The sequence below is a fragment of the Acanthaster planci genome, linkage group LG07 (assembly GCF_054643075.1).
Source record: "Acanthaster planci isolate LZ-2023a linkage group LG07, COTS_SCS, whole genome shotgun sequence".
NCBI classification, from domain to species: domain Eukaryota; kingdom Metazoa; phylum Echinodermata; class Asteroidea; order Valvatida; family Acanthasteridae; genus Acanthaster; species Acanthaster planci.
The window spans coordinates 10,689,249-10,716,651 of record NC_141783.1 but is presented as its reverse complement, the minus strand read 5'-3'; the positions used below and the strand labels follow the sequence as shown (position 1 = coordinate 10,716,651).

The 27,403-nt window shown below is 41.5% G+C and overlaps 1 protein-coding gene across 5 annotated transcripts in view; it reads left to right on the top strand.

Annotated features, from left to right (window-relative positions):
• Positions 1–27,403, top strand: part of LOC110973612 (zinc finger ZZ-type and EF-hand domain-containing protein 1-like) — a 68,955-nt gene that overhangs the window by 27,694 nt on the left and 13,858 nt on the right. For 2 of the 5 annotated variants that reach the window (XM_022224536.2, XM_022224535.2), the window contains exons 28-60: positions 22–87; positions 663–831; positions 2,198–2,952; positions 3,626–3,745; positions 4,522–4,706; positions 5,099–5,264; positions 5,547–5,658; positions 6,110–6,261; positions 6,801–6,889; positions 7,900–8,021; positions 8,511–8,590; positions 9,069–9,141; positions 9,972–10,045; positions 10,661–10,762; positions 11,654–11,745; positions 12,468–12,632; positions 13,160–13,285; positions 13,442–13,572; positions 14,605–14,774; positions 16,250–16,394; positions 17,127–17,178; positions 18,643–18,756; positions 19,582–19,745; positions 20,800–20,901; positions 21,459–21,551; positions 22,438–22,550; positions 22,752–22,834; positions 23,835–24,131; positions 24,598–24,769; positions 24,961–25,092; positions 25,881–25,992; positions 26,449–26,519; positions 26,876–26,902. In XM_022224536.2, coding sequence (XP_022080228.2) covers positions 22–87; positions 663–831; positions 2,198–2,952; positions 3,626–3,745; positions 4,522–4,706; positions 5,099–5,264; positions 5,547–5,658; positions 6,110–6,261; positions 6,801–6,889; positions 7,900–8,021; positions 8,511–8,590; positions 9,069–9,141; positions 9,972–10,045; positions 10,661–10,762; positions 11,654–11,745; positions 12,468–12,632; positions 13,160–13,285; positions 13,442–13,572; positions 14,605–14,774; positions 16,250–16,394; positions 17,127–17,178; positions 18,643–18,756; positions 19,582–19,745; positions 20,800–20,901; positions 21,459–21,551; positions 22,438–22,550; positions 22,752–22,834; positions 23,835–24,131; positions 24,598–24,769; positions 24,961–25,092; positions 25,881–25,992; positions 26,449–26,519; positions 26,876–26,902 — 4,626 coding nt within the window. Of the gene's footprint in view, positions 1–21; positions 88–662; positions 832–2,197; positions 2,953–3,625; positions 3,746–4,521; positions 4,707–5,098; positions 5,265–5,546; positions 5,659–6,109; positions 6,262–6,800; positions 6,890–7,899; positions 8,022–8,510; positions 8,591–9,068; positions 9,142–9,971; positions 10,046–10,660; positions 10,763–11,653; positions 11,746–12,467; positions 12,633–13,159; positions 13,286–13,441; positions 13,573–14,604; positions 14,775–16,011; positions 16,154–16,249; positions 16,395–17,126; positions 17,179–18,642; positions 18,757–19,581; positions 19,746–20,799; positions 20,902–21,458; positions 21,552–22,435; positions 22,551–22,751; positions 22,835–23,834; positions 24,132–24,597; positions 24,770–24,960; positions 25,093–25,880; positions 25,993–26,448; positions 26,520–26,875; positions 26,903–27,403 lie in introns of all 5 variants that reach the window. The other 3 variants (XM_087138984.1, XM_022224537.2, XM_022224538.2) reach the window with 3 other exon arrangements.

Sequence of the window (27,403 nt, the reverse complement as noted above, 5' to 3'; positions counted from 1 at the left end):
GTGTGGTATTTTGTTCCTCAGGAGAACTTTGATGCCCAAGCAATCTTCAGTGTCTTTGGAACTCTGCAGTCTGTTGTGTACAAGGAGGTGAGTCCTCTTGCGTCATTGCTCCATCTGGATGTATTATTCTGATAAGAAAATTGCTACAGGTTGAGAATTTAGATTCCCTGCTTAGATGCATTTCAGGCATAGCATGCTGGAGTTGGTGTTTGTACTAGTTTGTGGTGACCATTTCAAAAGCAGTTTCCAGACGAAGCCAAAAGGTCAGGTCAAATATCTAATGGAATTGTTTTCTTAGTTTCTTTAATGACACTGAATTCCAGAAGGCTTAGTAGCACATGTGACCATTTTTTTAAGAGCATGACATAAGCTTTAATACACAATGTTTGCACTTCTCTGAGACTTCTGGTTCTTGAAGTTGGGGTGTTTAATTTTTGCCGTTCATTAAAAAGACAGATATATTATTGCCAAAACAAGCTTTGTGAAGTAATAAATGGACATGTGCTCATTCATGAAGACCAAGTTCAAAATGCTGTTCTTAAAAAGCTACAGAATGTGATGCCCTGTGCTATGGAAATGCACCTGAATTTTGCATTTTGTTTTTCTTTCCCTGAATTGGTGACAGTTTGAAATGTCTTTATTTTCTCTATATTTTGACACAGTTTGAATCTAGTCTGAGGAATCCAGCAGGGCTGCCCAAGAGCCAGTCATACGTCAGCAAACTTCTGGGTGCTCTACTGGCAAGTCTCATTGCCTGGTGCAAAGATCTACTGCAGGCAAAGACGCCAAACCCACAGCACATCAAGCTAGCTCAGGATGCTATAATCAAGTGTAAGTAATTGGGAGGGATTTGAACCTGGGTTTGTCAGAATTAGGATCCAGGTTGATGCCATTACTTGCTCTTCCAACAAACCTCATTTATCCACCCTAAGGTGAAGTGCACCCACACCTGCGAAGAAAGACAGATGGCACTAAGTTTTCCAACCAGGTTCTTGCACGCGTTCGGCGTGGATGCGAAGACCATACATTCCAGACTAAACTTGTTGTGCGTACTCCGTGTGCTCCACGTCAAACGCACATTAGCTTGCACGCCTATGCAGTGAATGCGTACCAAAGGACTGTCGTTTTCATTTGAGAATGCGTCCTCTTTTGTTCCTGCTCGAAGCGGATCGGGTGAAGATCATGGTAGGCATTATATAAGCCAAAATAGGATGCTGTAATGCATTGTGAAGTACATTAGAGGAGTTTGAACCCTCGATACACCAGCATCAGAATGAGAGCCCCAGTTGACGTCATTACGTGGTCTTCCAGCAAACCTCATGCTCATTGTGAAGATCTGTGGAAGGTAGAAACCCCTCCCCAAAGATTATGATGCTATACTCCGTTGTTAGGTACATTAGAGGGATTCGAGTGGACGTGAATCGAATACACCGTAGACGTGTTGGGCAGGCAAGTTTACAGACCGCAAAAACTCGGAACGTTCCGATTTCTAACAAAATAGAAAAAAATACTAAAAGAGTCATAGCAAAAGAGGGCGCTAATGTACAGGAAAAAAAGAGGGCACCATTGGTTTTTTTTCCCGTTTTCTTAGTAAATGCTATGGTATTTTCTCAGCTTTCTTAAGACATTTTTTCACTTTCTGCTGGCTGTTGTAATATTTTAAGGGAAAAGTAATGTCTGCATATGTAACTCTTTCCATTCATGTTAGCCTCTTCAGGAATTTCAGACAAATATGAAAAAAAATTAAATTGAAAAGTACGCATAGCCTAAATTGCAAGAAAAAAAAAGATGAACGGTTGCACCAGGAGGCTGTAAAATGCACTACAGAGCATCTGCATATCAATATTTTCCCTAGGCCCTAAAGCAGGCCCCGGACCCCACACTGTATATGCTTCGCACTTAGCGCTTGTGATATCAGCAATTTTCAGCTATTTGTTTATATTCCACTTACACATCAGTTTAACGCCGGGAGACGGCTACAGCTGTGGCTTGGTGTGAGGATAAGTGCATGCCACACATACATTCTATTCATCATGCAGCTGCGGTTTCAATGTGGGCCTGCTGCTGGACAGGGCATACCGCAGCCCAGCAGTCGCGGTCAAAAGAATCAAGGGGTGAATGTGCCAAAAAACTGTTTCTGCAATTTTTTCTAAAGTTGTACGATTTAAATAATTTACACATTTTTCTCCTCCTTTAGACACCAGCATGCAATGTACCAAAAGTGTCAGTGCCCTCAACCTTCTACATGAGCATCTCGCTCAACGACAGGATGAGCTTAGGCAACTAGAGGACACCGTCAAGTTCAAAGGTGAAATGAAATGTGAGGAGAAACTGCCCAAGAAAGACAAGGAGGAAGTGCAGAATGAAGACGACAAAGACCAACCTGGCAAGGACAGAAGGACAGATAGTGGTGAGATGCAGCAGCCGGAGCTCTTTGAGGAGCTGACAGCAATGGCAAACGATGACAGGACTAAACAGCAACAGCCAACGCCACAAACTGTGGAAGGTGTGGAGAAATCTGACGCCACAAAGCAAGAGGTAGATGAGCAGGAGAAAAAAGCACTAGCACAAACTAAAGACAGTGTCAGTGAGCAGCAGCAGCAGCAAGTCCTGACAGATGTTGATAATGCAGCAAAGAAGGCTGACACACAGCAAGAAAAGCTAGAGCCGCCCAAGGCCTCAGTGAAAGACGCTGCCTTGAATGGGGCTGCTGCGGAGGAGCAAGAGGGGCAACAACAGCAGCAGCAAGGAGAGGCAGTCGGCGACGGTGACAGCAAAGGGGAGCCCAATGGGAGGCTTGGACTTGAAGAAGAGCTGCAGATTGTAGTCGATCAGCGGCAGCAAGGAATCGAGCTACAGCTGCCACAGCGCCTGCTTGAGCTGAAACAGCAGCGGCAGAAGCTTATCGATGCACTGCAGCATAGCTTCGTTGGAACAATAATGAGGCAACTGGTATGAAGATTTTGATTTCATTTTTGATTTGATGTTATTAGATTTTCATTTTATTTGATTTGCTGATGTTGAAAGACCCAGTTAATGTTCTTTCAAATGATTTTGACAAATCGACGCTTCATTCTGGTTTGGGATAATTTTGTACAACGAAGAGTTCAAACTACGGCATTAATTACTTTACACCTCTTGTTGATTTGTTTTTTTCTCCGGAGCTGAAACACATTGGGTTCATTTTGTATAATCAAGAGCCTCAAATTATGGCAGAAGATCTAGTACATGTTAACTTAAACTTCATATCCCTTTGCCATCAGCGTTGGATGCAAGAGGTCACCATATGGTCATGAGTCATTGGATATGTGCAAATTAGTCTCCTCTTGCTTTTCAGTGTGTCACAGAATGGAATCACATGACACAGAAAATTTGAACCCAGCTAATGGATTTTCAGGACCTTTTGTATTTTAGGAATTTATTTTCAAAAATAATTAGTGATTAATTTGTTACAGAAAATGTAATGCTCGATTTTTAGTTTCAGGTTTAATTCATTGATTAGTTTTCTGATGCCAGTGAGTAATTGATTGGTTTTAAAACTGTTCAAAAATTTTTGAACAGGTTGCTATTCTGATGGCACTAAATACAAAAATCTATCTCCGGCCTCCTGTATCTGGTTTCCTAGACTCTGATGTTGATACTTCTCAGTGAGAAGTGTTTGCCCCAGGTTATTTTGGGTGACATGGTGCAAGTCTCTGTTGCAGTCAAACAGCTTCAAGAACTCCTGGGACATGATTTCAAAGAGGTAAGTCAGGCAGAATGCTTGGTATCCGGCCCGAGTTAAAGTGCACTCTCACAAGCAAAAGAAAGACTAGTCTGAAATTTTCCAACCGGGTTCTCCTCACGCATTCGGCGTGCACATGGAGACCTTATATTCCAGAAGAAATTTGTTGTGCGCACTCAGTATGCTCCACATCAAATGTGCATAAACTCTGTGGTGAGGTTGTACCAAAGGACTGTCAATCTCATCGTAAAATGCCCTCTTTTGTTCCCACTCAAAACAGATAGATTCAAGTCTGTCTGGATTCTAACAAACATAGCAGTATCGAGGCCAGTGTGTACTCAACATATGAACTTAAGAATGAAAGAGATTGGATATGGTAATAAAATAGTATGTGCTGATGCCTTGAAATTCAATTTGATTTTGCTTTTGTATTGAGAAGGACTGGCCCTTGTGATGTGCAGTAATTCAGAGTCAAAAGTCAAAAAATTAGATGACGTGAGATTCAATTGAGTTGGATGGCTTTTAGTTTTATTGAGGTCTGATTTCAGTTTTCGAATCACTTTTTTTTGCTCCAGTTTTTAACATGTTAAAACATTGAATTCACATTCAAGAAGTTTAAAGATCATTAACCCCAAAGTACCTCTACTTCTTTTTGTTTTGCATGTTTCTTCCGTTTGCTGTCGTGTTTGAATTTTCAATCTCTCCAGGGAAACCTGTGTTGTGAAGTTCAAGAATTTGAGAGTTTGCATTGTTATTGGTTGCTCAAAAGTTGACTCTTTCTTCTGATGATTTACCAGAGTCTCCTGGATGATACCAAGGAAGACACAGCCAAGAAGGAAAAGGAGAAGGTGATCCTGCGCAAGTGGGAGGTGGAGTCTGCCCACAAGTACCCCCACAACCAACACACCATCCAGGTCTTCAACTGCCTGGGGGCACAGGTCTTCCGGGTGGACTTTGATTCCCGCTGTGAAACAGAGTTAAGGTGAGATTAGCATCACTTCTGGTTACAAAACCAAGGCCTCCTCAAGAAAGCCCCAGGCACTTTAGCTTTCAAGCACAAAGAAAACCAGAGTACTCAGTTTTAGAGGTGGGAGGTAAACTTTAACAAAAATTCCGGGGAAGTCCTCGTAGTCAGGTAGGGAGGAAAACCCAATAAATATATTGACCCAGGTGGGATTTGAACTGAGTTCGCAGAGGTGGAAATACTGCTGCACCAACTTTAAACTTTACTAAGAATGTGGCCTTTCACCAACCAGAACTTTCTTGAACTTTGACCCACAAAGTCGTAGATTCTTCAACTAATTAGTGCAAGTGAAAGAAATATACCATTTTATTATTCTTTTCTCCAATCTAAATTTTTGTTCATTCCTTCAGGTATGATTACCTGGAATTCACCGACTCCTTTGGCAAGAAGACTGTCTATGATCAGAAAGTTGGCTCTGAGAAGTGGCCACTCTCTCACACCTTCAAGTCGCCACACCGCCTGCAGTTTCTCTTCCACTCGGACAGCAGCAACAATGAGTGGGGCTACAAATTCACCGTAAGTCCCATCTTGACCAGGTTTGGTGTGATAGACCAAGTACAGATGTATTAATCAAACCTGTGGATTGCCACGTTCAAGGTTGAATGGCAAACATAGGCTAGCACTTTCTAGACATAAGGACTGCATGAGCTTTCGTAGCAACAACTACTTTGTTAAAAAATAGGGCTGTTTACAACTTTTAAGACGAAATAGTAAGAAATAGTTCAGCGTGTTGCTGAATGGAAATCATTCATTTCTCAAGTTTGAGAGTCTGCATAGTTTTATGTTTTTGTTTTCCAGGTGACTGCTTTAGGGACCCGTGACGTTCAGTTTTCCTGGTTGTATGACCTTCAGCTCAGTTTGGCCAGATTGCAAGGAAAGATCTGCTCTCCATTTCTCAATCCTCCCAAATGTAAGTTCAGATATCCCTGATTGGAAATGTTTGTTTGCTTCACCATATCTGGCATTGTTTACATCTCAAAAATTGAGTTTTTTTGCAATGATATCTTCATAGTGGTGTGGGCAGGGGAAACTTTTATGAAGTTTTTGAGCAGGTGTTGCTCAGCAGATTTATGAGCTATACAGCTGGGTACTAGTCATAAGAAGTAAGCATTGCAGTTTTTGGCCGGTAACCTGTGCTGCATACTGTGCCTGCCTGTGGACTCCCTGGTAGCTCCAATGCAGGGGACACAGTGTAATTTTCATCTTGATTCGGACTGATCGATTCTGCACAAAGGCGATGTACCTCTCATATTGCTTGGGATATGCATGCATGAAGTCCAGATACAATCTGGAATTTCTGTTAAAGTTGACAGTAATGCGAGGAGGCAAATTTTCATTTTCACTAAATTCTTTAAAAACAGCCAAGTCAGAGCCGAGTCCAGCCACTGAATCAGATCAGGAGCAGAGCCTGAAGGCAGCTGCCGAGAATCTGCTCAAGGGGGAGCTCTGGACAACTCTCTTTAGAGGAGGTCACGAGGTTGCAAGGCTCACCCGTTCCTTCTCTGGCATCCATGTGAGTCGGGTTTCCACAGGCATGCAATTTTTCCCGAGATCAGTGAATTTTTCCATGTTTTTGCTTCCAATTTATGCCATTACAAATTACTGTACAAAGTCTTACACTGCTCGAGATTTGAGGTAAAAGGCTTGAAGGAGCACCAAGGGAATGTCTTTTGTAAACCAGTCCAGTGTACTCAGTGCAGGCTTTGTCCATTGCCAAGAGACTTTCTTGGGATTTCATACCTTTCTGACTTCTAGACATATGTCTTGATTTAGTCTGCAGCTTATTTATGCTGTTATGCAGTGTGAAGAAAGAGACAAGCAGAATTTCACTGGACAAGATTGGGTCGTAGTTTGGAAGTTCAGGCCTAAAGCCCAAGTGAGACTTTTAGAAAGTAGCCTTATCCCAGGATTTTCCAAGTTCACAAAATTGACAGTTAGCACAGCCAGTCCATGTATCTGTCAGTTCCGTAGACCTAGCATGTGATGTTACCTCTTTTGGAAATTGTGGTACCACTGTTCGATAGAATTGGTTCCATTTTTGCTTTGTTGCAGACAACCGAGCCCATTGAGTCTGTGATCAATGATTTTCTGAGTGGAGTTGCAAACAGCTGCCCTGGTGCACCATCTGTGTTCATTACCAAGTGAGGCTACCCCCCCCCCCAATTAAAAAGAAAAACAAGAACAACAACAAACAAAACAAATTGAACAAAAGAAGAAAATGAAATTAATATTTAGAAAAAGGAATATTGTGTTCATAATGTTGCATTCGCCTCAAAAGGCTTTTGCTTAGAAGGCACCCATTCATTGTGCTCTTTGGTTTTAAATCATATAAAAAAGGTTCATTCCAAAGTGTTCTTTTCCCAGTTTTTCATAATGGCTGTGCTTTCATCCTGACACTTGAGGATACTGTTACTGTGATTCAGTGTAGGAGAGGATAGACCAGTTGGTGTAGCAGTTGCATTGAGTTGTAGAGTTAACAGATTGAGTCCTTTGCTTAAATTATCATGCTATCTTGATTTTAAGTAAATACTTCTAAAAATTGAAAATGTAAGAAACACGTTCCAAATATAATTGATAAATTAAACCAAGAATTTGAACCATTAATGCAAACTTTGTTCATGATCAAACCAAGGCAGTTCCAGAACCATTTGGGGGGGCAACATTTAATAACTTTTATAACTATTTCGGTTTCCCCAGGGGTGAGGCAAAGTTTGGGGGCTTTTTCAAGATTTTGGTAGGATAGGAAATGAGACAATCTCAAATATATCGCCTGGCAGTATTTTTCAAGATGAAAAGTGTTTACCTCTTTTTTGGGGGGGTGTGGGAAATTTGGGAACTTAGCCCCTTGTCATCCCCTTTGATCCATCAGTAGTGGAATTCGACAATCAGAATTAAAAGCCATTACTGCAGTGGCTCAGTGCTCTTACATGGGTGATACGTGCACATTATATGCCACTTTCACTATATGCCACTTTCACCAGAAGGGTGTCATGATTTGCCCATACACCCGCGCATCAGGCTGAAGAATGTGCGTGTAGAGGGCAGTGCTACCGCAGTTATGGCATCCAGTCAGATCTGTCTATACACGGAAACAAAGTGTGTAGATCATTCCTTACACATTAGAGTTGATTTGGTTTTGACTTTATTGCAGGTGCCAGGCACTCTACCACATGCCCTCAGTAGGTGGGGATCTCGTCAACAGCGCCGTTTTGTCTGTGTTTGCTGCCCTCTTGTGGCACTCGCAGGAGCTTCGAGACACAATTCCTATCTATAGTAACTTTTGCTTTTCATTCTTTCCACGTTGCTTTTAAACCAACCACAGTTTGCAATTAATCTGTAATTGAGTGTAAAGTTGCAAAGTAAATGAGACTTTTTGGCAGTCTTGTTTTCCTTCAACTGAGAAGGCATAAAATAATAGTAATGTGCATAGTTTAATTTTTGATACGCTGGGGATATTTTAGTTCATCACTGGATGGATCAGTATTGCTTCCATGAAGCTAGGTCTTAATCTTGGGCCCTTATGGTATAAAGAGAGGAACTGGGAGCGTTCTGAAAAATATTCATCCAATAGCAGTCATTTTAAAGTGAGTTTTATGTGTTCTTCTTTGGAGGAAAATATCATGTTTTGGTGAGTTGCCCACAAAATAGTGAAATGTGGCCGGAACAGGTCGTTGTGTTCGGACAGCATGTAATCCTGTAAATATTGATAGCACAAGCAATCTACCTACATTCGTTTCTTATTGTTGGTTTTATTTGTTTTAGTTGAAGCCGATTCTTTGTCCAAGCCAAGTGATGGCATAATCCAAGCGTTCAGAACGGCTGAGGGTCTCAGACCACTCCTCGTAAGTTTCTTGTTATTGCTTACATGCACTGCCAGTCTTGGTAATCATTTGATTTCAGAATTTGAACAGACGAGATTTAAGTTTCAAGAAGTACTTTGCATTCGGGAGATGTTAATTTTTAATTACAGATTTTGCCCTTACGCCAATGTATATAAGGGCAAAACCTGTAATTAAAAATTAACATCTCCACGATGCAAAATACATCTTGAAATGATTTTGCTTACCCGCTGCTACATCTGACTCGGACCAGCCAGCCGACCCCGGCGAGCTTGGTGGTCAGGTGGTTAAGACGTCAGCACTAGTAAGCCGGAGGTCGTGGGTTCGAGTCCCACCTGAGGAATCTTGTGATTTTTTTGACGAGCTGCGAAGCTGACTGACTGACTGGGATGTGCTTTATAGTTCCATTTGAGGTAGTCATGGACAGTGATAGTAAAGATGGAAAATGTAACTTGGGAATCACTGTATTTGCTCTTGTTAGATTGACCTGCGACAGAAGCAGCTAGCAGCCCAGGAGAAGGACCCCAAATCAGGAAGCTCAGAGGGTGAACCCAGTAGGTGTTATTAACCATCTCGCTATCAAACCCCACAAACAAATTTTTGTACAAAATATTAAAATATGTAGGCTACTACATAACCCTCCCCAAAACATTAGTGTTTTAGTTGGGTCCATTACAATTCTGTGAAAGATCATCACAAAAAATGTCCGGTCCTTAACTAAGTCACTTGCTATTCAAGTGAATTGTGACAAAAGCATTCCTCTGTTATTGTTTACCAAGTTACTCATGAAAGGCATGTGACTGAACTTGTGTAAATGTTCTTGATGCACTTCACCACAGCACGGTCAACGTACATTAGCCCTTACTGTGCTGAACTCAACGATATCCAAGAGCAGGGTCTTTCTATAGGATTTGGTTGGAGCAGTAAACAAAAGTATTTTTTTCAGCTGTTGTATTCTGTTAGATTCTGCAGGGTGCCTAATGAAAACCTCAAATGCATACGGGTTAACTATGTAACAGTAATACCACAGTTAACCACAGTTTTTTGTATTGTATTGCTAGAGAGAGGGTTGAAGTGGAAAAAAGAGAGAATAAGGCTTCATGTAAAACATTTCCGACGGTTATTGCACTGTTTCCTCATTTGTAACTACTGCTACCCACTGAAAAAAGAGTGAAGTGGAAAGATAACGCAGTGTAAATGCATCTTTTCCCTCTGGCTTGCCACATATTTTGTCTCTTGGTTGGTGCCTTACTTGGATAATGCATCCAGGGTGACAGAGGGTCAGTCGTTTTTTCCAAATCGAAACACATATTGCGTAGTTTTCTAAGTAAAAGTCCAGCATGCTGTGTTGATTCAGTGTTGCATATTCAATTATCCATTGCAGTTGGAGTGGTTCGAGAAAAGGCAAGATTTCTGCTTCAGTTTGCTGGGTTGACTAAACTGCAAAAGAAAGTGGAGGTATGGTTTATTGTCAACTCCTGACATCCCTTTAATGATTTACTGGAAGTTTCCTGAACAAAATTAACAGAAGTGCTGTAAATTGATGGCATATTAAAAGAAAAAGAAGTCTGGGTCACTGATTTCTGAAAAGAATTTCAAATGTTCTAGACAGCTCTCATTTTTTTTCATTTGTCATTTCTCAGTTTACCACTTGTCCAGAATCATCAATCTTGAAAAATTTGTGTTAGTAAAACATTTGCATATTTTTCATGAGCAAACTCGCAAACTGCTTGCTGATTGTATTTAGGGCAGAAAATTATACTAGATGCATTCAGCCGCCACAAATCGTTACTCGTAAACATTATTCTTGTGATACTTGTCACTGCTACCGCATAATTAGCTATGCTCCGAGGCTTCACCACGGAGACATATTTTCTACAAGAACAGGTTGAATACAGGAGCTAAGTTCAAGTTCATTGAGAGAACTGTCGCAGGGATTTGATCATGTACAAACCTTCACCCTCAAAGGCTCAGGGATTCGGTAGCATTTTTAGCCCATCAGCTTCCCTTGATAACATTTGCACATCCTCAGGTGCACACTGGTTGAATCCTTGTGGACTTCTTCTTTTACAGCTGCAGCGTAGGCGCAGTGACCTCTATACAAGGAGTAAGTCGCTTGAGAGCAGAGCTCTGAAGGAACGGCAGACCTCTGCTGAGATGAATGCCGCCTTCCAGGTACTTTGCAGCACCTGGTGTATTTACATCTTTAATAGGAGCAGACACAAAACAGAGTAAAATGGGCTAAGCTGTGTTTCCCAGTAGTTAAAATTTTTCCATGGGTACTTCAAAGACCCAAACCATTTGCATACGCATTTATGCTATCATTTGAGACAATAGAGCAGTGCATGCTTGGAAAAAAGTTTTACTCCCTTTTCCTTTCACAGTTGGGTCATTCCATGAGATTGGGGCACAATTTGTGACGGTGTCCTTGTTACATCGGTAACTTTTACCACCTGTCATGACCTGTAGAGTAGGTCATTTGCTCTGTACAAATAACACACACCTCTGTATTCAGCCGTGAAAGATGTGTAACAATATCAATTTGGAATCCACATGCAGGGAAATAACTGTTCTTTTTTACAGAACCCATGTAACAATGGACACCGTCACAAATTGTGCCCCAACCTCATGGAAGGACCCAGTTAAAAAACTGACAGAACCAAATTTACCAGTCAGTTTGGGTATTTCAATGGACATTTAAGATTATTTAAGAACAGAAAACATCTTTTGGTTGTAATTAAGAATATGTTGTGAAGTGCTGAAGTCATCGTAGAAGAAAGAAACCATGAGAGCTGCATCACTTGATAGTAACTCACTGGTCCTACTACTGCCTTTTTGTGTCATATCTTTGTCAGGATTCTTCATTTTCTGTTATAAAGCTGTATGTCTAAGCGTAATATAAAGTAATTCATTTCTACAGACTATGATTTAATGAAAAGCAAAAGATGAAAAACTCCAAAGAAACAAAAACAGAAAGCCAACTGAGGAACAAAGGTAATACATTTTGACAGGGAGGTTGATTTAAACCATTTTTGAACAAATCTGAAATCTTGATTCCTTTCTTAGGGCACAGCTGAGGAAGGCACAGTGCTGAGCCAGTATCCCGAGTTCAAACTGGTGCTAGACTTTGTTAAAAACCCTCACCTCACGGTGGAAAGGTAACCCGATTCTGCAGATTCTTGATGGGTGTGTGCAGTCATGCACATGCTCTGAGAAGACTTTAAATGCAGTTGTAACTCCACTCCGTTGTGTGACTCTGTCCTGTTGGAAATTTACCATCAAATTCTCTCTTTCAAGCTCAGTGGAAGTTGTTCCCAGTTTTAAACTGGTACTAATACGAGAACAATCCAAACTAAAACCAGACAACGCAGAAGAAGAAGAATGGAATTTGTGGCCATGGCGCTTGCCAAAATTTAAGCCACACACATTAGATAAGTTCACTGTCTACACTGGTATCCTGGTGTACCACAACAACGTGTATGGGAGTTACCAGACAGGCCTTCATGAACTGTGTGTATACATGTTCAATTTTGAGGTTGAAATCTCTGTTTGCTTTGTTTGTATTTTTTTTCCCATTGGGTACTCTTTTTTTCTAATACCCATAAATGGACATACCTTTAGATTGCTAACTTTGTGTGAACATTTATTTGTTTTTGTGTCGTTAAGAAAACTAAAAAACGTTAAATAGCTAATTTTTTTGCAGATGCTTTCCTTGACTGTTTTTCCTTTTCCTACCAATAATCCAAACCCGTGTGAACTCTGTGTGAACTTTGATTAATCCCCCCATCATTTACAAAACCTGTATTGTGTGGACCTCTGTTGTTCACAGGCAGCATTAGGTATATAAGGTTGTAATGCAACGTCTCCCTCACTTGCCCAGGGTACGAGGCCTGCTTAAAGAGCGACAGGAACGGGCCAAGGCAGTGGCCGACATCTACCAGTTTGCCTGTCGGTTCCTGAAAGCCAGTGGCAAGCCCACCATCTTCCAGTCAGACTGTTTGCAGTTCCTGAAAGAAATGCTGCTCACAAAATCCATCGGAGAAATGTGCGTATCATGTCTTCAAGTTGGTCTTTGTGGCTCTTAGTAGTGAACTTCATATACATATCCTGGGAGTGTGTTTTCAATAACCATTAAATGGTTAATAACATAAATTTTATGTGTTGCTGTGTACGAGACTTCACAACACTGACCAAAACGCATACAGATTAAACTTCTCTGTCACATTTACCACATTTTGTCACACACTAAATATTGAATTATATTCATGCAGTTTTTGTTACATTTTTACATCATTAATGCATTATTAATTGCCACTAAAAGTAACTGCGAATGACCTAAACATTGATATTGTGTGCCAACTTAACTGTAGACAGGTATAAAAAAGCATAAAATGTGATCCTGCTCACATTTGTTTTTGGTAAAACAAAGCCTTTTAAAAGTACTGAATAGCGGGTTTCATTCACCTGAAAAATAGTTTCTGAAAGATGAAGGCAAAGTTAGCAGTTTTAGGAATAGTTTTTACAGGAATAAGTTTTGAAAGTTCATTTTCTTGGATTGTTATCTTCTCTCAGGCACTATGCAAGTGGATTAGATGGCTGTGGACTGGAATTGGAGGCCAGGCTGCGTGGCTCCTTCTACCTCCTGGTGCAGAGTCTAGTTGAGGCCATTGAAAACTTTGACTGCACTGACCAGTCAGAGTAAGTACTCAAAAACCTGATTTCAAACGAGTTATTATTCATAGGAACCACAGGATGCCTAGTTGGTCAGTTTTGAGATCCATGCCCAAGAAAATTCCCCCTTTAAAAAATTGATGAGAATGATTTCATCAGTAGGAAATTGGTATTAACTCACAGGGAGGTTGAGACCGGATATTCTTGTATGGAGGCATGTCTTCTTCACCTACTCGATGTGGACTGGCAACCTTATGACTTGAAGTTTCTGTGTGACATCAAAGCACCCTCGCTGCTGCTAAACATCTCAAAAAGTAAGCCAGGAACTTGTTCTTCCGAGCTTATGTGTGACGTGAAACAGATTATTACTGTGGCTTACGTGTGACTGGCAGATTGAGACTAATTGTAATGGCGATCTGCTGTAACCAGCTATGACTGACTGCGAGCGACTCTAATTGTCGTGATGAGTGGCTGTGACTCCGTATGGCCGAGTATGAGTAACTGAATGTGACCGTGAGGGAGTGAATTCAGATGTGATTTTACCTGTGACTTTCTGAGAGTGATTAAGTGTGACTTTGACTGAATGTGACTGAGCATGACTTTGAACATGACTTACTCTGACTTTGATATTGATTGCAACAGCGACTGACTATAGCCGCATTCTCTTAGGACTAAAAAGTGTACAGAGTTACTCTTTTACTACTGCTGCTGTTTGGTAACATTCCATCATGGTTATTCTGCCGTGCATCTGCTTGTGGATTACTTGGACCCGCCGAAAGTCCATGACTTTCAGTGGCATGTTGTTGTAGAATCTTACAAGGGTGCCCTCTGATTTACCTTACCGTATAGATCGTGAGCAAGAAACAACAGAGGTCACAACCCATTTATTGGTGTTCAGATTTCACATAACCAAAATGTCCACACAGGACATTTCTGCAATGTAAAATTGACAATGTAATTCTTCCATGACCCAGTTGGCCCTGTAAAAATTCTGCGACAGGAAGATGTAATTTACACTTGGTGATCTACACTTGACAATTTGAGAGTTTCCTGGCTGTCTGCACTGGATTTAATTTTTTCAAATTGATAACAGTAATAAGTTTTACTGAAGAAGTCCAATGCGAAAACAGCTTATGGCTCCAACATTGGCAGGCTGTGACTGTGACTGAGGGGATCTTTGTGGATAAGGCTTTGGCAGTATAAATGAAGCTGGGATCATCATAAAACCTGTATTTCAGATGACTAAGGACTGAGTCTGGCACCATTAAAACAACCAGTATTCCAGATGACCACATCACTGAAAGATGGGACTGTTATAACAAGCAATATTTCGCAACTGTATACAGGGAATGTAAGCTTCCATGACAAGCTCCCTAGTGTGGCTGACGAAGCTGAGCAGTTGGAGGTCCACAGGCAATGCATGGCGTGGTTCAAGCAATTCCGGGATAACTCCAATAATGGCTTCTCAAGATGGTTCAATGATATCGAGAAGCAGGACACGCTGGAGAAGAGACGAGTGAGTGTCTAGCTAATCTCATGCCAGTCAAATTTTCAAGTGGATTATATTGACAACTCTGTTATATTTCATGGTGGACATAATTTTGTCAGTATTCCAGTAGGGAATATGTGCATGTTCTGCAGGAATATATTAATATATCAGTTGTGAATGCAATACAATGCTGCTTTTTCAAACACTTCCATACTGAATAATCAGGTATACCAAACAACCCCCTTAGCTCCTGAATTTTCATTCTTATTTACAGAATATTGAAAATTTAGTTTAAATAAAAGAAAAATGGGTTAGTGGGTACTTGTGCATGGATACACTGGCGGCCATGTGTATCACCTGCTGAGTATGTGCTTGCAACATTGGTTACTCTGATGTGGAAAATTTTACTTCTTGTTGCTCCAAAGGTAAAGACTTTCACCTTAAAGGAAGCAAAAAGAAAATACATATACAGATCAATTAGCTTTCGCAAGTGAACTGGCAGAAATCTTTGCTAAATATTTTGCTAGTTTCAATTGTTTTCAACTGCACTTGCCTGACAGTTCTCATGTTTCTGGCTTGTGTGTTTGCAGCTTCAATGCAATTTGCTCTTTACACGCTGCTGCCATAGGCATTCAGAGCCTCTATCTGACAGCTTGTAGAATTGCATCGACGCAGCTTTTCAAACAATGTCCAATTGCATTGTATAAGAGCTATGCAGCACACACAGAATTACTATAAAGCAATTTATGTAGGAATCACTGAACCAGCCTGTTTAAAGATCAATATTGAGGCCCTGCATGCCTATGGCGGCAGTGTGCAAAGAGCAAATAGATCGTCGTTCCAGTTTAGCAATGGTTACCTGTGTAACTGCACTGCATGTCGCATGTGTTTTTGAAGTAATGACACAAGGAAAGCTCATGGGAAACTGGCATAAAACATGGAAATATCTTGAAATGTCATAAGTGACTGAAAATCCCATGCCAAATGACCGCCATACCGGCCATTTTGCAAGGACCACGTCGTGTTCGTTATAGTTGCATTGCACTGAATGTTAATATTCATGGAGAATACAAACGTGTCTGGTTTTGACCACAGCACTTCAACGCAGTTACTCCAGTCCATCCTTTTGCAAGGAAGCAGCATGCTCACAGCTGTTTATCTGCCGTGTGTTGGACAGTAACCTCACAAAGCGTTCATTGCGATCTGCCACAGTCACTCATGGTTTTTTTTTTTTTTTTTGGTCCATGTGTTATTACTACACCAGGCAATGCATATGTTTATCGCCCGGTATTGCAGCAAACTTGCTGTGATCATCTCATGCGACGGCTGCGATGCCAACATACCCGGGCCGCGCTACCACTGTCTGGAATGTAGGGATCTCGATCTCTGTTTTAGCTGCTATTTTGGTAAGCCGCATGTTGACTTTCTCTCTGTTTTTTTTCCTCCCCCGTTTTGATTTTCGTTTTGCCGGTATTTCCTCCCACCCCCCCCAACTTCATCAGGCCATGCACATGTTTGTCGCTCGTTACTGTAGTCTACTGCCTACGATTTATATGGTTTGCGACGGTTGCCAGGCACGGTTACCAGGAGCCCATTTTCATTGTCTGGAGTGCAAAGCCTTTGACTTCTGTCGTTCTTGCTTCTATGGTGAGTTCATATGTAACAAGGCCCATAGAGAAATGTTGAAGTGAATCTTGGATTGCTTGTTTTTGTTCTGCCGTCTAAACCGAGGAGATACCATTACTGGAGTGGCACGAAACTCACGGGTGTGCTTTTTTACCTTGAGACATATGCACATTAGGCAAATCACAATACGCTAATGGTAGAAGAGGTATTTGAAGAGTAAGCTTACCACCTGTGTGCAAGTGTGGTGCCACCACAGTAATGGCTTCTTGTTTTGGTCACCACATTATTATATATTGGTTGAGTGATGAGTAAAGTTAAATTTACATTAAGAAATTAAGGTATTTTTGACAGAAAGGAGGAAATTGAGATTTTGTTTAAGTTATTATTTATTGCAGTTTGGTTGCTATTTTTCAATGATCATTTGACTCCAATCAAAGGTTTGGTGTGAGGGTAGATTGCAAACAAAGCATTCCATTCATTCAAAATAAGTCAACTGACGTGATATGTGTATGGAGTGTAGCAGGTTAAAGTGGATTATAGTATTGACTTTCTGTGACTGTACAAACAGTAGGAGGTTTGGAATTTGTAGAACGTCGGCAAGATGTCCAAAATAAATCATGCCCATTTGGTTCAATATTTACATAAATCCAAAAGACCACTTTCCCACAACCAAGTCAATTTTTGGTGGAGCAGATCAAGTATGAAGTGGTCTGGAACTTTCTGAAATGGTCCACTTTGATTATACTCTGTCAGGTGGTGTACAGGTTGAGGGCCATAGGGATGACCATGCCATGGTGGATTTCAGGTAAGGGGCATGGACGTGTATAATAAAATCTGGACTCGCAATGCCCTTAATCTGCCTTTGTTCTTCCTGACGTCAATACAAGCAAGTCAACCTACGCATTTGTATTCGGCTCGATAAAATGGCCGCCAGTTGGCTTCTTTTTCTTACGAAAGCGTTGCAAGTCCAGGTTTTTTATATACGTCCGTGATAAGGGGTCATTCAATATGGCCGTTTCACATTATAGCACCACCGAGAGTGTGTAACGCGTTGGCCAATCACAATGCGCGAAATTTGTCGACCCAATGCGCGTTTGGAAAGGGTCGACAAATTTTGTGCGTTGTGATTGGCCAACATGTTGCAAACTCTTGGTGGCACACTATTGTGAATTGCCCGTATTTTTCCATCATTTTCATGAGAATACAGACTGTGCCAGATGGGGAGGGGCTCATTTGACCATGTACACTTGGTAATTATTGTTAAAAATAATGACGAAACCCAGCATAGAAACTGTCACTTTTCTTCTCAGTTTGCAAGCTCTTGGAGAGGGGATCTAGAGAAGAGTACATTTTGTACGCTCATGAAATTGGTGACCCTTCATCTGACAACTCATGCTGCTTAGTAATGAATTACATGAGAAATAAAATTAGAAGAAATTCCGAACTATACTGGAACTTCAACAATCAAAGTGTAATGCTTGAAAATATAGCCAATGCGGATTTGACAGCCAATTTTTCATCTGGAAACATTACATTCTCAGCCTCAAAATCCCACCTTGCCAAAAACAGTTCACCATTGAGCTGGCATGCTCTGGATAGTCATGTACACCCAGAAAAGGGGATAGTGACAAATGCCACATCATTGCAGTTGGCAGGTTACTCAGCTCCATCAAGTGTTGTCAGTCTGTCTTGGCAATGCTTGACAGCTGCGTATGGTGTTGTCATGCAGCTGTAATGGATGATCTAAATTGATTGGTGGCATTTATTGGGTACCATATGTATGTAAGAAGATCAAACAGCCTGTGTATCAAACCAAATCATCTTGAGTTGGCTTCGTATGAGGAAGCTAAGAAAAATAGATGAACTGGAATTTCATCGTAGTGAGCTTCATCTTTCCTGCATTTATTAACCCCTTCGCGCTGGTAGTTCCTTTGACCGTGACTGCTGGGCTGTGGTATGCCCTGAATGGAGGGCTTTGTCCATCAGCAGGTCCCATTGAACCAGCAGCTGCATGGTGAATAGACTGTATGTGTGGTATGCACTAATCCTCCCACAAAGCCGTGGCTCTTGCTGTCTCCCGTAGCGAAGGGGTTAACTTACTAACTTATTATTTATTACCGCACTTCACTTTACTGAATCATTTAATATTTTAGTTGTTTTTAGTGAGAGCAGAGTCGGCCTCTTAATAGTAGAATTTTTTTGAATGTCAGGCAGGCAGTACAGTAATTTTGCTTTTTTTTTTCTTCTTCTTCTTTGATAAATTGGGCAGGTATAACTGTGATTTCTGCCACGGCTTCATCGTCGGTACTCGTATCCACTGTAACATCTGTGAAGACTTTGACCTGTGCTATGGCTGTCATCACGCGCAGGATTTCCCTGAAGGGTAGGTATATTAAGGTTAGCATCTGAATCCCCTGCTGTGCGGCTGTGGCTATGGATGTCTCATGCTGATCCACTCCAGTTAAATAGTCACAGCCATAGTGAAATTCCCAATTCAAACACAGGCTTATTTTTAAAAGAGGGTTTTGACCACTTGATACATGTTATGTCTAACTGTCAGTTGGTGTCGGTGTAGGGTGAAATTTGTGAGGGGGCACCTGGGGGTGTACACGTTGTTCTTAAGGGGGCACTGAAAGCATATTAACTGTAATTTGTACATAGGCTGTGTACATTTCAAACTTTCAAACGGGGGCACCTTGGGAGACATGGACTTCCACTGGGCAGGGGGACACATATGCTATGGCAGTTTCCTATCAGCTTGTGTGTTAAATGTCAGCCTTTAGTAGTTTGGAGTATTACCACATATGGGCAAAGTGACCTTTCCCTATGCCCCCATTGCTACAGCAGTTTTCGTCCAACTTCAACATTAAATATCTCAAGTTGGCAAGAACGAATTTTAAAGCACAACTATGTTTTAAAATGTACAGTGGATATCTATAATGGTCTTTTTTTGTACAGCAAGTCAAATGTTTGCAAACAGAATTTTTAGTTGGTGTTTTTTGTTCCATATGCTCCAACATTGTAAGAAAAGTACCCTGTAACATTGTTGGCTGGTAGAACAGGCCTTGTGATTGGTCAGATTGCATGAGATTTGTGACGTAATAGCTTGTTCAAATATGGTAATATTCCAGACTGTTTATTGCCACAGTATTGGAGACTCACCCTATACACCATGACATTGAATTTGTGTGTTCGATTGATTTTCCAGGCACACCGCTTCACATAGTGTGGAGGTCATTCCCATGAAGATTGTCAGCTCGGGCATGCAGCAGGGCCCGTTACTGGAGACCTACAGCCACAACCATGCCTGGCTGCTGTTCAGTTCTCTAGCTCTCTCTCTTGCCGATATGATGCATGCTGCGCAGAGTCGAGGTACCAGACCTGTAGTTTCATATACGTCTGCATTTACACAATATGGCATGGGTTTACACAGCATCAGTGTTGCTTTGGTGGAATCTCACTGCATGCACATACAGGTTTATGCACATTCAATAGGGGCTGCATTGGATACGCGTGACCGATTGTTGTTATGAGAAATAGGTTTGTAGGTACACCATGGAATCAATCTCTTTTGGGCAAGGTGGGGTTCTTAAAAGAGCCGTTGAGTGTTAACTCAACGTTTCGGCCAGTGTGCTCTGGCCGTCCTCAGGAGAGTGTGCCGGACTGGAGTGGATAGCTTGGTTATAAAAGGTAATCCGGAAGCGGTGGAGTGTGGAACGGGATTTGAGGGTTGTGTAACTCAGTGTGTGCACTGTTGCGTGAAGGCGTTGGATCCTGTTGGGTGCAGGGTGACGGAATTGACGGGAAACCATGGGTTCAGGTATGGGGGACCCTTATGCCAAGAGGGATGGGGGGGTGTTTTGGGCAGAGAAGATCCTAACGCCTGGAGTGGGGGTGTTGGTTTCGGGTATAGGGGACCCTACTGCCCGGGAGTGGGTGTCTGCTTGGGTGCAAGTAGTGGGCGCCAGATGTCGCTGAGCTTGAAACCGATGTCTTGGGGTACGGTGTGCCGAAAAATCTCCATGGCTTCTCGAATTCATCTTGGGAGCCAGTTCTAGTTGAGGCGATGAGTTCTGCTTTGTCCCATTCAATGTGGTGGTCCATGAAGTGTGCATGTTTGATGATGGCCAACTTTTTGTATTCTCCTCGTCGGCCGTGCAAGCGGTGTTCTTGGAGTCTGGTGGGGAGATTAGCAAGAACAGGGCACCAACCAAAATGTTTTTATATACATATATTGCTTGCGACTGGTACTCAGCTAATTTTTGCTCAGCACATCAATTTGCAAAGCAAGTTTTTTGTTCAGTAGCTCTGTGGAATTGGGTCCATTTTCTCATTTCTGAGTCTTTGTCCTTTCAGTCGTAGAGTAAGTTATACTTGTAGAATATGGAGTGAAGTCTGAGTCCTAATGTGTTTTGATTCATTTCAGTGGTTAATCAAGAGTATGGTCATACTGCAAGTAAGCTGTTCCAGCAGTGTATTGAGCTTGCTACCAAATGCCTACCAAGTGTTGCCCAGACCTCCTCATTGGGTAAGTACCATTTGTGTTGTCCAGACTGTCACAAGACCAGTCCGTGCACCTGTTACAAGTATTAAATGAGTGAACACTGTAGAACGAATGCAGTTCATTTGAATAGCTTGTGACTTAAAATCTGACTGGAGATCTTGTACTGATCTTGTGCTGGTGTAGTGATGATCCTAAGAGGTCTCATCTGCTCACTAGTACATAAGAGATCCTTCGAAATCAGAAGTCTCCGTGAGGAAAGTTACAAGAGTCCCTGCATGTATAACCAGATCAAGCGCTGTTCTTAGTTTGTCACATAACAAATGTAATATTTCATCTCCAAGGGTTATCATTTTTTATTGTAGATAATTCTGCAGTCTTCATTGTAACTTTTCTTGCCAAAGTTTGTGAAAAATTCACCATTTAGCAACTGACAGCTTCAAGCCAGGGTTGTTAGATAGACTGAAGATAGTATATGAGTCTGTAGTTGATAGTGTAAGATACATAAATACGAAAGACCTTTATATACATACCTTTTACAGTATCTTTTCTCAAATGCTGAATGCCGGATTTGTGGTTTACAGAGAGCAAAAAAGATGAGAAAGAAACAGGGAAAGCTTCAGACAAGGAAGTTGAGGAGGCACCATCTGAAATAAAAGAAGGGGAAGACTCTGAAGGTATTTGTTATTCCTGGAAACTTTGAAACCGGTGAATTGAAGTTTGAGTAGAAGGGTCAAAATTGTTGCAGAGGGTGATTCAGCGGTTATAGAATTCTGTGCACTGAAAGGCATATAACTCCGTAGTTTCCCATGAGACTTAACATTTAGAGGGAGAAACCGTGCGGTAGGGTGATACGCTGCTGCGTTTAGAAATGCGAGAGATTTTTCAAGGATAGTGCTCTGAGGTTTTGCATTCTGTCCAATCGGAAGCCTTGTTGAATGTGACATCACGGACTGGCCGGAAGATTGTTGGAGCAAGAAATGGGCATGCCTTTGCTGTGCCTTCAAGTCTTCCAATTTGACGCCATCATTGCAACATAAAAACATCAACATAATGATTCGCTTACCAAATAGGTTGCCACTTGTTGTGTAACTACCACTCTAAAAGGGGCCAATTTCATAGAGCTGCTTAAGCACAAAATTTGCTTAAGCACGAGAAAACCTTGCTAGATAAATCAGGTAACCAGCCAAAACGCCAAGTGATGTATATTGTTTGGGGATTGTATTTAGCTGTCTTTTGGTTAACATGGCAATCAGATAGAGTTTGAGCTGGTAACCTTTGTTTATTAAGCAAAGTTTTCCCGCTTAAGCAAATTCTGTACTTAAACAGCTCTATGAAATGAGGCCGTAAGAGAGATTGTTTGTTGGTTATAAAAAGCTTCCTCTCTCTTTGCGCATGGAGCCTATTACTTCACAAGGAGCTTGATGTCAAAATGTACAAAATGTTTCCATTTGTTATTGGACAGTGTTTGGATATTTTAATGGGGTTGTTCAAGCTAATCAAAACCATTTTTAATTTTCATCTTCTGAATAATTTTAGAGTGATTTTGGTTTTGTTTTCCAGTGACTGAATCGACAGAGGAAGACAAGAACAAGTTACGTGAAAAGGCCTTTGTAAGCAACTCTCAGGAAAAAGTGCTTGGGTTGCTAGGGGCTATGCTACTGGAAAACACACGGGTAAAGGTTCCATTATTTTTCACTTTTAGGGGCCACTGTAGACCTTAAAATGTGGATATTTTCTATGGATTGCTGGCCACTCTCTGTTAATGTTCATTCTTTGCTTACAAGTCGGCCCTCCCCCTCCAGTTTTTCCAGGTATTGTCTCAGATTCCAGTTTGAGCACATTGGAGAATGTGGATATATCTCTTTTGTTGGCAGCTCGACAGCTCCCCAGTGCGGCAACTTTACACCAAGGAACTTCACATCGGAACAATCTTGCCTCTTTTGCTGAAATTAGCCAAGTAGGTTTAACATGCTGGAACCTTTGTTTTTGATAATGAGGATTATTTCTTGCAGGTTGGGTAAATGTTATTTAAAAAAAAAAAAAGGCCAACTTTACTTCATCTCGTGTCATCTTTATCTGCTTAGTCTGGAATTATGTTAGTAATTTTTAAAGTTGCTCATTAACCACTTGCCGCCGGGTGGTTTGAAAAATGCAGGGCACATAATCGGGACTTTTTCAGGATTTTCAGTTTTCAAAATTCTTCAAAAATTCATCATTTCAATTAATGGACGTTTACACCCACACGAATTACTGTCTGGTGGCCACTCTAGTCTGACAGACAAAATCTATTGACGCCCGAGTATTTCAGCCAGGCCTGCAGCCTTGTAAAAAGAGTCCAGATTGTACGGTGTTATGTAACTTTCTTTTGTTCACAAACCTGGCACATTGCGCTGCTGACCTCTTTTTAATAGGGGCCAGATTAGCGTACAGCGGTGCTGTGTTGCTCATCGCTGCGGTGGTGGAGTGCTTTTGTCCCCGGTGGTAATCTGCTCGCACTAAATGCCCCAAACCATGGTATACTGTTTCAAAACAAGGCTGGATTATCTCCACTATTGAGAGTGAAAAAATGTCTGTAATGCCCAGCAGCCTTGTCTTTTTTCTGAGTACGGTCTTTTGTTGCAAGGCCCAGTTCCCTTTGTCCATACGTATAAACACACGGTGCCTGAAACCGGGCTCCCAGGCAGGAAGTGGTTAAGATTATTTGGGTTGTCAAACTCATACATACTTAACCATTTTTATTTGTGTAAGAATTGGTGTTAAATGTGAACATGAGGAAATCTGTTTTGAGAGAATAGAATTCCTACATGCTGTTATCTCAGACTTACCAGTTTAAATTCATCATGCTAGCCTTCAAATCTTACGTTGAGTGTGGTATTCATACTTGTGGCAAATTCTCTGAAATCAGGTTTGATGACAGTTTCTTATTTTTGTTCACTTCTCTCTTTTCGCTTTGACAGAGAACCAAATAACCTAGATAGCAATAAGACCCAGCACCAAATTGTTGCCCTGCTGGGCCAACTTCTCCCCCACATCCCACCCAACGAAGCTGACAGAGTCATCCAACGATCAGAAGTGCTTATCACAATGCAAGAAGCGGATGGGAGCAGCAGTGTTGCAGCATCCCAAGGAACAAAAGATGAGGATGCCCTCAAGATGGATGAAGAGGAGACAAGCAAAGCGAGTAAGGAGGAAAAGATGGAAGGAGCCTTGACCGTAGATTTTCTGTTTGATCTCGGAGCATCATGCCTGGAAAAGTAAGTCTGATACAGTGTCTGTATCTCTATTCAGATGCAGCCAAGAGAATGTTTTGAGACATGTTTAAGACATTACCTCTGTTGTGTAACGAGGAATATTACCAGTGAGGGTTTGCACAAACTTAAATCTAGTAATAACAGTAATAAATGTAATGCTTGTGAAGCTCCGACCATCAAATCAACAATCACAAGCACCTTACTATTGACAAATATCCTGTTCCTCAGGCAAGACCAGTTGGCAGCCTTGTACAGGCACATGTTTTGTCTCTGCACTCACAGTTACCCATTTATACATCTGGGCAGAGAGTGGTTGGTAGGATTAAAGTGACTTGGCCCGCTGCTGGATTTGAACCCCTAACCCAACTATTGGGAGTCACAAACCCTAACGACTAGACTATGCTTGTGCTGAATTTTGTGTGTATATGCCTCTAACCTTGCCTACAACATAATTTGCTTTTCATTGCAGGAGCGGTCTTGAGTGGACGTCCCTGATGGCCAGTATTTTACAGCGTCTTTGTCTGGTGCCGTCTTGGCAGGCTGTTGTCGCCCAGAAGATCAGTAACATCATCCAGTGCCTACCTAAACAGTGTCCGCTGCCCTGCATTTTCACCTTGTTTGTGGTGGCTGGCTTTCCCGAGGTAAGGGGACATTTGAAAAACTTAAAATGTGCCTCACTGTTTTGGTTTACTCGTCCCCAGACATCCATACAGGCCCTGACACACCAGTCTCAAGTCATCTAGCCTTGGAGTAATTCTTGAGCTTTGCTGAAGACCTGTGACAAACATTAAATCTGCTCAGCAGTCACTTCTGCTTTGTGAAATTGTTTTAGGTTCTGTGCCTTGGAAGTGCTGTGAAGTACGTAGAGACAGTTGGGGAGCAAGCTAGTGTGATCGTCACCAAACACTTGGTGGAGAAAAACAAGGCGTTTGTAACTGACATCAGAACGAGGAAAAAGAAACAGGCAAGTGGAATTTACTGAAGTTTGTCCATACTTTTGTGGCAATTGGGGAGATCTGGAAAGATAGTGCACATGTTTCATGTACTCCAAGGGCACAGTTGAACACTATAAGAGGACGGGAGGTCCCTGGTTTGTTGCCAGGTCTTCATTTCAAAATTGTCTACAAATAAAATGATAGGAGTTGAAAACAATTTATAAAAAGCCACAGGAAGGACAGCAGGAAATCCTCAGTGTACACTGTTTACTATCCTGAGAGTTACGGTAGATCCTTGGTTCATAGCCAGGTCCTCATTTCCAAACCTTGTACAAATCAAATGAGAGGAGTCGAACAATATATTAAGCAGCCATATGATGAACAGGAGGAAGTCCTCAATGTGCTCTTTTTACTATCCTGAGAATTGTGTTAGATCCTCGGTTCGCAGCCAAGTCCTCTTTTCCAAACCTAGTACAAATCAAATCAAAAATAGAAAGAAAGCATAGGATGAATTGGAAAAAGTCCTTGATGTACTCTGTGTACTATCTTGAGAATTACAGCAGGTCCTCATTTCATATTAACGAGTACAAATCAAGAGGAGGAAAGTGGGACCTTCTTTGTGTATCCTGTGAATTGTGCCATGTGGGAATACTGGCTATGCTGTGTCCACAGCAGTTCTTGTTGGCCAAAATTGTGTCACACTTGGTAATGGACTGTGTTTCTGATGTATGACCCGCCTAAAGCTTCACTGTGCACCATTTATCAGGGACTGCTGTAATTGCATACCTAAACTTTCCAGACTGTTTGCTGTTATCAGGTTAAGGATTACAAGCTGGTTGTGGATGAGGAGTTGGGGCAGAGTCTGAAACCAGACCAGTTCTCCTTCTTCATCTCTGTTACCAAGGATATTCTGACGCAAAGAAAAGAGGGTAATTGATTTCTTTTGTATATCATTTCATATAGCACATCCAGTAACTAAAGAATATCTCTATATTTAATTAAAACTCCAAATATGAAGTTACTGAAGAAATTTTAAGAACCAAAAATCAAAGTGATTATTGATCATAAATGTTCCTTTGCCACCCATGGAGCAACAGATCAGCACCTGTCATTTTATTGGGTACTGCTTTTATTTGCTGCTTGATAAAGAGAAGAACTTGCAGCAGATACCCTTAGCCAAGATCACTACTGCCATAATTTACAGTTGTTCTCTACTGCAAAACCTTTTTGCCTTCGACCCAGAAACTAGAACTAAGTTGTGAGAGAAACCATCCTCACCACTGCTAGATTAATTGAATTCAAATGGATACACTATGAATAGTAAAATGTATGAATAATGCATACATGAATAATACATCTGGGATACACTGAACACTGTTTTGCAGGGGTGGAGCACAGCGTGGAGACAGTCTGGGTGTTGTATCTGATCATGAAGACCATCCTCACAAATATTAAGGTAACTGGGCTGTTTGTTTAGCTCTCTGCTGTGTGTCAGTTTGCATGTTGGTCTTTCTGGTCAGTTTTCTCTCCTTGCTTCCCTGGGTAAAATTTTTAGAAATCAAGCAAAGACGGACAACTTTTTAACTTCCTGTACCCTCCTGAGCAATCCAACATGTACATTTGTAGAGAGCACACCTAAGCTCAGACGGGGTGTTGTAAGCTAGCCTTCAAACTTTGGTCAAAGGGGAAACACAGAGCCTGCTGTCGGTCTGTACAGTTCTGTTTGTCTGTCTTTATTAGTTAAGCAGTTGATGATTTGTCTGTGAAAGCAGCAGTAGTAATCTGTGTGTCCATTGTGGTTGTGTATTTCAGAGGCAAGATCCTCACTTTGTAAGATTGGTAAGTTCACTAAACATGTGTCAGAGACCCCTATATCCACTTTGTGCAGGAACCAGAGATAGCATGCTTGTACTTAGCACCATCATCCCCGTAGTTGGGGTGCATGCTCGGACTCATGCACACTTGGCGTGGTTTGCACTAAGCATGTCCAGACAGGTGTCTGTTGAAAGTGTGCTACCTTCATGATATGGCCACCAAGTTAAAACGGTCCTAATCAGCCTCATGTTTGCTAACACTGAGCAGATAATGTGGAAACTAATCTATTGGCCATAGTTTCAAGTTGCACTAGTGTAACTGCAGTCATGCTGTACATCATTCCTCTGCATTTCTACTCATCTTGGTCTTGAAATACATTGTAAACTATTGTTAGAATGTGAGAATGTCATGCCTATGTTTTTTGCAATGTTTAAAATATCTGAAGCTGAAAACGAGGTGAACCACTTCAAATTTGCTTCCAATACTTCACTTTCAGTTACTTCAAATTTGTTTACAAACGTATCG